Raw genomic sequence first — 14,849 nt, forward strand, 5'->3', positions numbered from 1 at the left:
CATTTAGCTGGGTTTAAAAAACCTCTCTGGGGAAAATTATATCCTTCTTCTGATGCACATGTTACCACTGTGGGACAAAAATGAAACAATTACATTTGGGAACCATCTTGTGACTGATACTTGTTGGAGGTCCCTGCCGGTCTCTTGCCCTCTCTCTGCTTTCCTTGGTCAGGAAAGAAAGAGGGTTAGGGAATGGCAGTAGCACAGCCAATATGAATGCCAAGCACCTTTTCTTCCTCTACAAATACCTACGAGCCCAGGGGTATTTGGGGTTTGGTTTTCTTACGCGTAGTCTGCTGTTTTTCTTGTGATGCTTCCAGGTTGGTCTTGGCAATTATTGAAGTGAAAAGTTACTGCTGAAGTTATTGGATGCTGAAATTCTTCAGGAGTCACATACTTTGGAGACTGGGGCTTTCAGCCCCAGGGACCATGGGAGAAGCCATTCCCACCGTAAGGACATTTAATGCCCTGCATCCTGCCATCGCACGCAGGTCATCTTGATGTTCCTGGGGACTGAGGGCTACCTCCATCTCAAATTAAAACCATATTATAACTGTACACTAATCTGGTATGAAGCACTTGTGTGTTGCTTGGTTATCATCTCTCTTTAAACTGTTATTTGAGTACTTAACCCAGTTCCTGTTTTCTGCATGGAGGCCAAAGCTTATAGGAGGTCCTCAAATCTGAATTATGAGCAGTGAGTTTAAAACATAACCCTGAAAAGCTGGATTGATATTGGTGAGCTATGACTGCTTGATTACGTGTTTTATAAGGAAATTATGTATTTTCTGATGTGTTTCTTTCTCTAGTTCCCCACAGCAGCTACTTTCACGAAGGCTCTGATGACTGCAGGGACAGTGCTCCTCTTTCCCTAAATGAAGCCTCTTTTAAAGAAACAAGTTTTTAACAAGGAAACATATGAAGATGCTGAACATCAGTGTGTGGCCGAGCTCGCTCTCCCCAGCATCATCCCTTCCCTTCCAGGGCAGTGGGTTGAGTGTGTCTAAATCTTTGCCCTGTACTACACGATGGTTTCCCACACGAGATGGCGCTCTTCGCCCAGCAATAGACTGAAAGGCAATTAATTTTATTAACTACTATTCACCCCCCAGCTCTTGCTCCCCTCTGTTCTGCCTGACCCCTTGGCCCAAGGGTTGCTTCTAAGCTACGGATAGGAACTGAGAGCAGCTCTGACTGCAGTTTCCAACCACACGTGAAAGGCTGGGGGGACAGATAGAAATGTGTTAAAAAAACCCTACCACCTCCAACTCATTGAAGAGAGGCTGCTAATTGATTTTTCCCATCTTAATTTGAGACTCCATTGATACAATCTTGTCCTCCAAGCCCAGCTCAGATGCTTTGCCTCATCCTTGTCCGTCCCGTCTGTGTCGTCCCCCCCTCCCCCAGGAGGCCTGCAAGCCCCAAACCCAGGGGACAAGACCCCATGGCTGCCCCAGGTTGGGGTGCAGACACTGAGGGCTTCCTGTGCACATTTTGGCCCCAAGGCCTGGCTGTGGGGCTGGGCCAGGTTCTCCCTTTATGCCTGCAGCAAGGGGCTCCTGTCCTCCTTGCTGGAAGCAAGGATGGTTTGGGAGGGAAATGTGATAGGGGAGCTGATGGTGCCCTTTGCCAGCCAGCATTAAAAATTCATGTGCATGATGGGCTCTTCCAAATAAGTCCAGGAAGGGTGAGTTTCTGCCTCCTCAGAACTGCTGGCAAGCACTCAGGCTGCCTGCCCTCTCCAGCCCCCAGCCATCATCCCCCTGGGAGACCAGGTGCCAGCAGGGCCCAAGTGTCTGTATGCTCTGCTCCCTCATGGTATGTGGTGCAGTCTGTCTATGCATGCTGGGATGAGGGGTACCTCATATGGAGGAAGTTGGGTGCCCCCTAGAATGATGGGGGTGACCAGCATGTGTGGGTGGTGACCTGGAGAAGGATGGGGAATAGAGAGCCCTAGTGGGACGCGATGTAGGTGCCCAAGAGGGGTGGGATGAGGAGCGCCCCAGCGGGGAAGTACACAGAACGTCGTGGCAGGGAGGGATACAGGGTGCTAAAGCAAGGACAGAGGTCGAGTACTCCAGGGATAACGGTACCCGGGAGGAGTTGGGTGCCGAGATGGAAGACTGATGAGGGCTAATACAGCAGCGTGGGATGTGGAGTGACCCGGGGTGTGGGATGCTGAGCTCCCGGGAGGGAGGGCCCGGAGGGGAGGGGGGCGGCTCCACATGGCTCATTAGCAGAAAGCAATTTAATATTTATGAAGTGCTCTTGTTTGAATCCCAAGTCTTCGGCTCCAGTTACAAGGAGCTGCGTCACCCTCCGATCACATGGTAGTTGTTGCTATTTCCAGGATCCCAGCTTCGCAGAGTGGCACAAAAGCTCTTTCCTCTTTTCTTGTCTTTTTCCCCTTCTTTCTTCCTTTTTGTTTTTGCCCTCCGCACCCGGGTTTCCCGCTCGCCGGCTGCCGACGGAGCGCAGGGCTGCGTTTGGGGATGCCGGGGCCGCTGCCCTGACCCGGGGCGGGCTGGAGCTGCCTTTCCCCCGCCCCTCTCCGGGGGAGCGGATCTGGCCGCTGCTGTCGATGAGAGCTGCCCGCTCCGACCCGGGACCGGCTCGGCGCTAGTGCCGGGGGGGGTTACCCCCAAAATGACCGAACTGGAAGGGGACTTCACTAAGCTGCTGCTGCTGAAGGAGGAGCGGATCAAGGAGCTGGAGCGGCGCTTGGGAGAGAAGGACGAGGAGATCCAGGAGCTGCGCCGGCGGCTGCACAAATGCCAGTCAGTGCTGCCGGCCCCCAGCCCGCACATCGGGCCCCGCACTACCCGGGCGCAGGGTATCTCGGCCGAGCCGCAGACTTATCGCTCCTTCCACGACCTCCGCCAGGCTTTCCGCAAGTTCACCAAGGCTGAGAGGTAGGGACAGGCACCCTCCCACGAGAAGCCCCTTCCTGAGTGGAGTGGCCGGGAGGGAGGAAGAGAAGCAGGCGGCGGGACATAGCAACCCCTTTCCCCCGCCTTCCCGTCTCGGGTCCCCGGAGAGGCGGCGTCCATCGTGCCCAGGGGGCTAGAGGAAGCGCCGGGAGCATTAGGGGCTTTCAGCCGCCGGGAAGGAGCCCTGCGGAGGATCGGATAACCCATTACCGGCGGCCCGACCCCCCTTCCCTTCCCCGCCTCGGCTCCGCTCCGGCTCCCCGGGGTGCGCTCGGCCGGGGGCGGTGGGGGCTGGGAGGACCCGGAGGGGAGGGAGGCCTCGGTGCCTTGCCGTAGCTGGGAAAGTTTGCAGCGGCGCAGGGAAGTTCTTTGGCCGCTGCCCGAGGCCCTAGGCGGGCAGCACCAGCCCGCCACATACCCGGGGCAGGTGATGCTTCTCCCCCCTAATCCTGTCCTGACCCCATCCTCCCAACGGGTTCCCCAAAAACTAAAGCTCACGCTCCTCCACCCGCGGGCTTTGCAGCGGTGCTTTGCCTCCAGCTACTCCCCTGCGCAGGGGTCAGGCACCCAGGGAGGGGGTTTCTTTGGGAGGGGGAGGTGGTGGTGGGGGAGCGTGGGTCTGCATCCTTCAGTCCGGGCTCTCCGGCAGTTTCAAGCGCCGGGAGTCTTGCCTTAATACACCGTGTGAAACCGAGGAAGAGCGGTGCTGGTCTGGCTCCCGGGGGATTTCGAGTGTGATGGGGAAGTTGCTGTGGGATCGCTCAAGTTCTGTGCGACTGCAGCGCGCGGGACCAAGTATCACCCTCCTTTCGGCAGAAGCTGTCTCTGGCTTTCAGCGAGTTAGAGATGATCTCGTTTCTTCCGTGCGTGACCGTTCATTTCAGCACAATCATTCATTCCTGACAGTATTTCTTCTAGCCGGCTGTATCTGGGTGTGGATCCTCACCGCTCTCCGCAATCTTCTCACAAAATGTACCTTGTCAGCACCCAGATCAAACTCCTACCCTTTCCTCTGCTCTTCGTTAACGAGACTATTGCTCGTTTGAAGACAAATGAGGAGTGCTTGGCTCTGGGCTTTTTTTTGATGTTGGGTTTTTTTTTTTGTTTGGATTTTTTCTCTCTCTTTTTGTTGCTATTTTTTCCTCCTGACTCTATGGGTGATTTCATAAAGCAAACTGCTATGCACAGGGAGGTGTGTGACTGCCGGCCATGCAAGCAGAGCATGTCAGTCTGTCCTCCCCTGGGTTAGCACATCCCTTTGCATGCCTGGCCCAAAGCACAGGCTGTGTATTGCAGGTGGAGAAGAAACCCAGGTCCAACTTCTTCCTCTGCCATTTCTTTTTCTGAAGGCTGTGATCGTCCTGAGCCTCAACTACCATAGGGGAAGGTGACAGCAACTTGACACCTGGGGTAAAGGCAGGGACCCTGATGCTCACCCATGTGTAATAACTCATTTAGAAGCTATTAAACCTGCTCATGGCCCTGGGGAGTTCTAATCCTCACCTGAGTCTTTCCCCTGCTGTTTCCAGCATGGGCTGGCAGGCCAGCACCAGAAAATGCTGCATCGATGTGATGTTGTGAAGGTTGTTTGCCTCATTCTGCATTTCTCCCATCACCCAGAGATGTTTCAGCGTGCAGGAAAAACTCTTGGTGGGGCATGCGGGCATTTCCCATCACCCTCTGGCCTGGCGCTTCATCCCCCGGCATTTTCTCATACCTTGGGCTTGTCTGTGGTAGCCATGACGATGGTAACCAAGCCAGCTTGGGACTGGTCTCAGATTTTAATTAAGGTCCACTTAACTCTTCTCCCATCTCACTGCTGGAAGAGTGATGGGCAGCTGCACAGTGTATTGAGCACGCTGTGCCCACAACCTGCCTATTTTTGCCTTTGTTGTCCCCACATTAATACCTACCAGTGGGTTAAATGTACGTTTCTGTGGTCAGCATCTCACCCGTTGATTGGTTCCAGGTTGCTGCTACAGCATCGTGGGTGCTGGGGGTAAAAGGCTTTGCTGCAGTCAACCTCTGCCAGGAGGATGACGATGTTTCCCAGTTTTTGATGCCGACTAGAGGTATAAGTGGGTCTGTCTGGTGCCAGCTCTTTTTAATGTCTCTGTGGTTTTCTCTGGCTTTTGCATCTAAAAGCTGCTGACAGCATTTTGGCTAATTTATTTAGGGGGGTAACTTATATACCTGTAATAGTCTCCTTCCTGGGTTTTAGCAACAGCAGCTGATAGCATCATCTAAACTGTTCATCACACAAGTCTTCAGGTGCCTGAGAGGTTGGAGACAGGTAATACCTAATTTCTAAAACTTAGAGACAACTTCCATACCATAAAAATGCCAAGGTGATGTTTAGACCTGTTTTGGGTCTTGATTTCAAGTTAATGATAATAGAAACCTTTTTGTCCAGGTCTGGGATCAACATCCAAATGCTTTTTCATCTCTGAAGATAAAGATGTAGCGTCCACAACATAATTGATTTTATTTAGGGCAAACTTGTCTGTAATCTACACTGACATTTAAGAATCTCAAGAAGTTGAAACTAGTAAAGGAATTAAATCTCAGCTGAAAGCAGAAAATAGAGTTTGTCTCTGGCAATATATTGTGTCTCATGTAACCCATCCCTGTAATGTGTAGCAGGGTCAAACTTGTAAAGACTTGCAAAGATCCAAAGAAAGAGGCTGTGAAAACTGAAAAGTATTGAAAGATGTGTTACCTTTTGTCTGGAAGTATGTTTTTATGCCATTATTCTTCCTGATACCTGAGTTGTATGGATTGTAATGGAAGAAAGCAGTGCTGTGTAGATAGTCAGGTGTATAGAGCTATTCTGATATAAATCAGTTTTTCTGTCAAAATAGTCAAGACACTGCCACTTTATGTCTGCTTTTCAAATTATAATTCTTTCCTGTTGTTTTCTTGATCCATTCCTGCGAGTGGATGTTTGTGTTGAGGAAAAAGACACACTTCTTGAAAATGATTCATTAATTTATGTTTGTTCAGTGTGTATTTATTCACTGTACCTAAACCCAATAAGCATTTTGGATCATACATGGATTCAGCACTGTCTGATACAGCAATTGACAGCAGCTTATTGCATTATAAAGAAGGAAAACCAGTTTGTTGCTGTTTTTGATAGCATGGTAAGAGCCATCCACTGTGTGACTGGATGATACAGCAATCAAGGCACTTTGCTAATGTCTCAGAAAGCAGTTCCTAGGAAGTGATCACCAGTTGCTAAGCAAAGGTTCTGCCACAATGCGAGCACTACAAGTGATAAATGATGCAAAAAGTAAATGCTGAGGTGTACTCAAAGCAGTTAGCTGGGACTAACAACCAGATAAGGACCGTGGGGAATTTCAAAACTGCCTCATTTCTGTGGCAAGGTGCATTTTGAAAACCTGAGGGGTGTTAATCTGTGGGGTTTCAGCATCTAAAGATGCTTCATGCCATGTGAACCATCAATGTGAGCTATAATTCCCATCTTTTAAATCATCTTCTCCCTGAATTCCAGCAACTGTGTTCTCTAATTCAGTGTAATATCTGGTTCCACCTTAATCCTGCTTATTGGGGTCAAAAGCCTTATTTGAATCAGGGTGATGCAAAATTAAAATTTGAATGTTTTGAAATAACAAATCTTTGCTAGTATTAATATGCCAGAGCCACAACTAAAAGACGGTCAGAGCTGTATAAGAAGTGACGCTTTATATGTGTTATTATATCCTCAACTTTTGGGCTATCCTGCCTCTGTGTTTTTCCACATCAGTTTGTATCATGCAGGGTGCTGTAAATTCAATGTTAGCATCATTTGAGAGAAGTGACAGGTTTCCCCACCCTGTTCCCAGTAACTTATCCATCCTTCATTGCTGCACCATCTAACTTTGTTCGCATTTCTTTAATGAGTTTTCCCCTCTTTTACTTTATTTTTGGGAAGTGCTTGCCACAAGATGGCAGTGGGGTCTAACGTTTAAGGTGAGATATTGGGGTGTATTGCGGGTTCAGCTTCACAGCCCTGGCCCAGTCTTCTGCAAGTGGTTTTCCAGATGAAATCTCAGTGTGAATCTATCATTTCCCCCCCTTGCACCTTCTCTGAGGTGTTGTGGGATGCTTTACTGAAAGTGTGCATTTAAACACAGCATTAAATATTTGTAGCTTCAGGTAGTCTATACTGTACTGTGGATGGAGAATTGGAGCTGATGATTTCTGTTGGAGGTTCCTGCCTCCAATGTTTGTGATAAACTGTTGTTTGATGATGGCTCTGGCAGGATCAACCCATCTCATAAGTGCTAAAGCTGAGCTTTGTGTACGCTCAGGCCAGGACTGACCACACAGGGGGTAAAAAATGGCAGGTCCATAGTCCAGAACTCAGGGAAAGGCCACTTACCCTCATGGACAGAGCTGCTTGTGTTGCTCCAGCTTAAAGCAAAGAGATCTCCTACACAACCCTCTGCTCGTCCATCACTTCTTCCTCCTCTGTAACACAGTTTCGGCTTACAGCTCACCTGCCATAGCTGTCTCCACGACCCCTGGAGCTGGTCTGTTAATGGCTTCACCCATCCTCCAACCACCCTGAACGTGGCAAGAGAGAGTTTATCTCTCTCTGGGGCAGCTGGGGCTGTGCCCTTCCTCCCCCAGCCCTCTTTCTGGGAACTCAGCTCCCAGCCGGGTGGCTGAGTTGCATTAATTTAGACATGATCTCATCATCTGCCAGCCGCTAAAGCAATATCGATCTTGCATTCAGCCTCCATGTGAAAAACAACCCAACTGCTTCCCTGGTACCCGTAACCACCATCCCTTAAGGCCTTGGGAGGCTGGAAAATGATCATTTGCTTTTCTGCCTTTTTTTTTTTTTTTTTTTTTTTTACTATTGTGGGGCAAATATGTGATATTCAGGGACAGTCTTCAATCTAAGAAAAGGACAGTTTGGCACCACAGCCAATCTAATATTCAATGCCACTGAGCAACTGTGCCTTAAATAGTTTAAGCAGACAGGTTTTCCTGTCTTTGAGTCTTCTGTGTGTCTGCTATTTGTCTTCAGCGATACCTCTGTTAAGAATCAGCATCGCTTTCCAAAACTCAGAGGGAGGGTATGGTGACAGCAGTAATTCCGATACTAAGTCCTTCTCCACAGGGCTGCTCTGAATCTCTTCTCTGCCCAGCCTGTAGCTGTGTCTGGGATTGCTCCGACCCAGGTGTAGGACCTTGCCCTTGGCATGGTTAAACTTCATGAGGTTGGCATCAGCCCACCTCACAAGCGTGACAAGGTCCCTCTGGATGGCATTCCTTCCCTCCAGCGTATCAACCGAACCACACAGCTTGGTGTCATTGGCAAACGTGCTGAGGGCGCACTCAATCCCACTGTCCATGTCAGCGACGAAGATGTTAAACAAGACCGGTCCCAACACTGGTCCCTGAGAGACACCACTTGTTACTGGTCTCCAACTGGACATTGAGCCATTGACCACAACTCTTTGTATGTGGCCATCCAGCCAGTTCTTTATCCACTTCTCCCATTTCCTTCTGGAAAGGGCTCACATTATCCCAAGTCTGACTTTTGTTAGAATCATACCTATAAAATCCTCTTTGACATCCCTGGCCAGACTGAATTCTAACTGGACCTTAGCTTTCCTGACTTGATTCCTAGGTTCCTGGACAATGTCACTGTATTCTTCTCAGGCTGCCTGTCCCTGGGTGACTGACACTAAAGATTGTAAGGATTCTGTTAGATTCGATTATATCAGCATAGGAAGAATTAGTCTTGCTCTCATTGCTTGTAGTGTTGGCAGTGTGTTGCTGGCCCAAAGACAGAGGAAGAGATGAAGGATGAAAGTTTGACTGGATGTTATTTAACTTCTGGGAGAACCACAAAATATTGCAAAGAGAGCGATTTAGTTGGGAACCAAACTCTTTGCTTGGTCATCTCCCTTCTAATAGTTTGGATAGAGCAACTTCACTTAGTCTGTGGCATGAAGCAGTGAAGGATATTGAGTGCAGTTTGAAGACAAAGGGTTGTTGCATGCTGTAGGAAGAGGTACAGCGCAGGTCACTGGGTCCCTTGAGAGGTCTGAGGTCAGTAAAATAAGCGGAAGGATTTTAAGGAGAGAGAGAGAGAGGCAAACATTTATGGTTAATCAATTGAAACCATTTCCCTTCTTTTAATTTTTAATGGGCTGAAGTTACTGCTCCCCCCTCCCTGGGCATTGCTTTCTTTGGCTCATGGGAGACCTGAAAAGCAAGCCGCAACGTGGGGAAATTGCACTCCAAGGCATCGGATGGCACCTCTCTGCTGGGTACAGTTAGGCGTCTGTCTGTCTGTCTGTCACCAGCAATCGTGGCGACCAATACCGTCTTTCCCATCATATCCATTTGGTGCTTCTTTGCAGGCAGAATGGCATCACTGCTACAGCTGCACATCAAAAGCAGCTAAATTGAGCTTTGCTTTCCACCTCCTGCAAAAATAATTAAAATGTATATTTATTCATATATAAATACATGAAATTAAACCAAATTTAGGTTTTCTGATACGATCCCTCGCCTCTGTGAAAAAGGGTGGACAAGATGGTTGAATTAAGAATTTTCCAGATAGTTTTTAATGACAACTTGAAATATTTGGTTTTGCTATTAATTTCTCAGTTTTGCACCGAGGAAAGCCTACAACACTGTAACACAAAATCGCAAACCTGATTGTCCCCATCATGGCCAGCAGCTTGTGCTTTGCCTGCTGGGTCTCAACACCCTACTACCAACATGATGCTGTGAAGGGGGTGACTATCCTATCTAGGATAGGGCCCAGGATGGGCAGGGAGTGAACTGCCATGGCCTGTCCCTGGCTGACGCAGAGTTGTTCCCAGCAGCGTCATCTCAAATTCTTCCTTCTGCCTATTTTTAAATGACTCAAGTCATGAGGCTTTCAGTGCCTCCCTTGGGGAATAAACCACAGGCAGACAGATTTTCAGGCAGCTGCCAGACTACTGTATAACCTACCTTTTGCCTGCTTTGGTTATGAATCCCTGAAAATGTGATTACATATAAGCTTTAACCCTATAGCTTCACTCCCAGGCAAGGTTGCAATATACTGCTTTTCTCTCTTGGATCTTTGATGTGAGTTCATGTGAAAAACCATATCAGGGAGATGTGATCTAACAAATGTGCTATTTTTCTGCAACAGCTTGTGGACATCACTTGGTTTGGAGAAGAAAAAGGTCCTCTGTCTCACTTGCTGCTGCCTTTTAAAAGGTAGTACATAGATGTAGACATAAAGTACTATAAAGTGCTTGGCCACAGTTGCTCTTTATTTGGATTCTTTTTAGTCACAGCAAGTGTCATTTTGGTCACAACTGTACCATGGAAAAGGTAATTCTCTAGCAAAAATCCCCTGGGTGGTGAAGTGTATTGAAATAAAAGGAGATAGAAGGAACAAAATAAGACTGTGAGTCCCTCTTTGCAGCTTTACTAATGAGAAACTGCAGGCAAAATCTTTCCCAAGATATCCACTTGGTTGCCTGTGGAGTTGATGCAGGTCCTGAAAAATATCTAACAGAGGTTGGCAAGGGGCTTCATAAAGAGTTTTATCCCCTTGCCAAGACCTCATGGCTGGAAAAGATGAGGACTGATTTTTTCTTACTTTCTTTTTCCTAAATTTTAATATTCTTACAGCATATTGGTTCCATCAGTAATAAAACCCTGCAGTCACAAACGAAGCACATGCCTGTGAAGATGCTAGAAAAGATTGAGAAAGGGAGGCTGAGCTCAAGACTGTGCATGTGCTGGCAGGACTTAGGATGCTCCATACTAAACTTCAGGGATCTGCAAGCACAAATGGTGGTGGATATATTTTTGGATCAAATTCACACTTCGGACAAAACCCAAGGTTTGTTGAAATTACTGCAAGAGAGGGGAAACAACTCCAGTAGTACAATCAAATCTCTTGGCTGTGTCCACTGTGGTCATGAGAGGTGGGAATATCAGGTGGTGGTCATGTACCTGATGGAGAAAGGGGATTTCTGAGTCAGCACCCAAATCTGTTATGCTGATGCTATGGCTTGTGGGCTCTTCATGCTGGGGGACTGCTTTTACTCATCTGGACATGGCCTTGAGGAATCAGCTGTAGTGGCAATGTTGTCTGTGCTGAGAGTGGACCAGAGATCCTTCAAACTAAATCTTTCTGGAGTTTCTGAGATGCCAGAGGCTTAGTGCTCCAAAGCGATGAGCTCTTTGAAGTCAAATCTGCCAGCAAAGTGGTTGTGGCTATACCCAGAGCTCATGGCAAGAGGGTCAACCAAAGCTTTGATGGTTTGGGAAAGCAGAGATGCTGTGCAGCCAGAGAGGGACAATCCTAGATTTGATGCAGGATCAAGTGATGTCCTGATGAGCCTGTGACCAGGACTAGGTCTGGTGTGCCCCAGTAACCCCTCACTCTGCTGCCTCCACCAGCTACTGTTTTGATTGCTTCTCAGTGATTAGATTAATGAAGCCTGTTTCATCATCTGATGGCTTCCTCTCTTCTCATGTAAAAATTTGAATACATCCCCAAGACCTTGTCAAAGGGAAATGTTTCACTGGTGCAAAAATGGATGCTTTAAACAATGCTGGGCTAAAAAAATATATATCTATAAAAAAACCCTCATTTGTATCCTCCTCTGCTTTTGACCCTAGCTGATGATAGTTGGTTTTGGGGGGCCTTTTGCAATGCACTCCATTTGATTCCAGTGTAATGGAGCAGGTATAGATTTTCATTTAATTTAAATGTCAATTAGAACAGGAAATAATATACAGTCCTAAAACACAGATGATGGCTTTCCTGAAAGACTATGAGCTGTGAAGGACATGCCAAAGCAGCTATGTGTTACTTTTCCTCTCCCAAGAGACACTGTGTATCTTTGAAAGAGTGAGGACCTGTTAAAATTGTCCATTAAAGATGTGAGGGATGTTGTATACTGTTACACACACTGGAGCAAGACTGCCTGCCCTTTCTAGAGCTTGGAAGCCTTTCTATATTTTACAGGGAGAATATATGAAGTGGAACTTTAATAGAGGCATGTTACGTATCATGCATGCTGGTACAGCAGCAGGTGAATGTGATATTAAAGTCCTCCTGACCTGCAGTGGTATAGGATTTGGGTTAGAGGCAACAGAAAAATTAAAGCTGAAGATGTTACTTAAGCATAAGGATAGTTTTACCTCAATTTCACTTAAATGGGGTTTATTTTGTGTTCCTTTGACATTGACTCTCTTGGTGCATTTGTGGTTTTGAGACCTATTGGTATGTGGAATGGGGTAAAAACATACACCTGCAATGTCCTTGTAGCAGTAAATTACTGCAAGTGGGTCCTGTGACCGTTAAAGTTCAAATGGCATAGAATTGCTTGGTAGAAAAGAAAGTGTTATTTTACATGAAAGGCCCAGAAGGTGACTGCACAGGTGGGAATCATGTTCAGGACATCAGTATTTTAACAGCTGGGTTTTCTGGCATACAGTTTACAGTAATGGAGTGCAGTGCGAAGCTGTGATTGATTCCATCAAGTGCAACAGGAGGGAATTTTGAGTTGTTTTCATTTGTATTTTGCTTTTCGTTAGAAGTTCTTCTAAAATCCTCCAAGACAAAACCACCACCAGGATTTTAAATGACCAATCAGTGTACAAATACTGAACAAAAAAAACAAAAGAAGTAAAAATAAGGGATCAGGTCCTGACTGTAATTCCACTTTCTATTTATGTATCTGCATGTGATATTTTCAGTGTTTGATTTCTTTAAACTCTTTAATGCTTCATATGCTGAGAATTGGCCCAAGAGCCATATTTTATATTATTTACCCTGCAGTGTATGAAAATGGGAGGATAACTGGGGATAGTTTCTCCAGCAGCTAATATGATGAGATCTCAAACAAATATGCCCAAATCCCTTGAGTGGCTTAACATGCATGCCAAAATTTGGGTGTATGGTAGATGTTTTTGGCATAATAACTTAGCCAAAATGCAACTTTAATAACTGGATTTGGTGGGTGTAACAGGAAGGGCTCCCTTAAGAAATGCACCCTGAAGGGTGGCCTCTAGCTGGGTTGTTTTTAATGGTTTGAAGGCGTGTCACAAGCAAATATGGTGCAAAGAAAGATGCAAGGAGAGATATTATGTTTTGCATAGGGCTGATGAGTAATTGCTAAACTTACTTAAACACTTATCTAAAAAAAAAAGCCCCAAAACTAGAAGGTGCAAATACATCAAAATATTCCTTCATGCTGAAGTCCATGATTTTCTTGAAAGTCAAAAGAAAATAAATCTGTGTGCTGGGAAGAGTCCTGTGGAAATTCAGCAAGCACAGAAAAGTTCGATTTGTAGTAACTTGGAAAGGCACCACTGTGAAAAGCTCTGAAGGAGCAAACAGCTCTTGAGAGGCATGGGTGGGTAACTGCTTTATAAAATTGCTTTGCAATTATTAGAGGGCTGTTTTGTCCCGTGTCTATAAGAACTATGCCCAGGAACACAGCAGCAGGAACATGCTCCTATTGGACTGTAATATGGCTTGGTGGCAAGAAAACCTTTTAATTTTGTGTTTGGAGGGAAGCGGCTCCCAGGAACAAACCCAGTCCCTGGGTTGGGATTGTTGCTGCAGTCACGAGCAGAAGGAAACGCAGACTGCAGCGTGCTAGAGAGTACTTTTGGTAAAATAACTGGAAAGTTGCTTTAGTTTGGTAGACACAGGCACATAACAAGGCGGTGTCTCCAAGGGTACTCTGAGGCATTTTTGTTTTTCATCTCCCAGCACTTATCACTGGAGGGCAGTGGTGTCTGAGAAGATGAGTGGAAAAATAAAGCCACAGATGAGGAATATAGATAGCATAGCTCCTGGGCAATGAATGCAACACATGCCTAAGACATTAACCAAGTCATTGAGGATTAGAATGAGGATTTTTATTATTTAAGGGTATTTTTTTGTCTTGCATTACCGTAAAATCATATCTCATAGCTGGATAGTGTTTCGTATGTTGTTTCTGTCCCCATCACCCCATCAACACTGTGCTGACCATGTCAACGATGCTATGGAGAATGGGTTGCAGCACACGTCTCTGCCTCAGTTTCCTTACCTGGACATCCAGAGGGCTCATGTGGCCCAGCTCCATGAAAATAATAAAAACGAGGTGATTTGTTAAATATGGAAGGTGATAAACATGGGCAAGTGGGATGAGCTCGCTTTGATGAATTGTATTCTGGCTACCAAAACCATGGAATGTCTTCAACCGACCCACATCCATTTAATGAAAATGTTTTCTTGGTGCAGCCTTGAGTTGTTTTAGAGGGCTGGGGGGGGGAGGGGGGGGGGCAAAGGGTGAAGAAAGCAGAAATAATCTGGACATTTCAGTCCAACAGCTTCATCTCTGTATGGGAAATCTGGGCTTGTTCACTGCAGTCAAAGAAGATGCTAATTTGGGATGAATTCAGCATGGACTGTAGCTACAAGCTTAACCTCTTCAGCGTGCAGTGGGCACTTTGCATGTGGGTGCTTTGCATTGTCATGGACTATTTTCAACCTTGCAGTGCAGGTGAAATACATTTGGGTAACTCCAACCTTGACCTTCAGAAGCCAGGGTCACAAATGCTTCTTCACTGCAAAATACCAATGCTGCAGCTCTGCAGAGGCAGAAGGGGCATGGAAATTGCTTGCTGTACAGCCCTGGCATGTTTTCTGTTGCCTCCCTGCACAATAGTTCCCTCTCTTCTTTCTATGAATCCTTTCCTATTCTGCTTGCACAGAGGTGGTCCCTTAAGAGCTACGAGGTGATGGAGTCTCCACCATTGACAGCTCCACCAGCATCATAGAAAAGGACCAAGAAGGTGGATGTATCTTTTAATTGTATTTTTCTGTAAAAGTAATACTGAACAAGATTTAACTAGAGAAGCACATCCTTTAAACATAAGCAGTTT

General features: G+C 46.5%; 1 protein-coding gene across 1 annotated transcript in view; it reads left to right on the forward strand.

Moving 5' to 3' along the window:
* Nucleotides 1–2,241: 2,241 nt before the first annotated feature.
* PRKG1 (protein kinase cGMP-dependent 1) overlaps nucleotides 2,242–14,849 on the forward strand; it is a 480,301-nt gene continuing 467,693 nt past the window's right edge. The window contains exon 1 of the mRNA XM_061373836.1: nucleotides 2,242–2,912. Coding sequence (XP_061229820.1) covers nucleotides 2,647–2,912 — 266 coding nt within the window. The 5' untranslated portion in view covers nucleotides 2,242–2,646. The remainder of the gene's footprint in view (nucleotides 2,913–14,849) is intronic.

The sequence above is a fragment of the Neopsephotus bourkii genome, unplaced genomic scaffold (assembly GCF_033783945.1).
Source record: "Neopsephotus bourkii isolate Nb327-2 ecotype Australia unplaced genomic scaffold, CSIRO-AGI_Nbou_v1 NB_1634, whole genome shotgun sequence".
NCBI lineage: Eukaryota > Metazoa > Chordata > Aves > Psittaciformes > Psittacidae > Neopsephotus > Neopsephotus bourkii.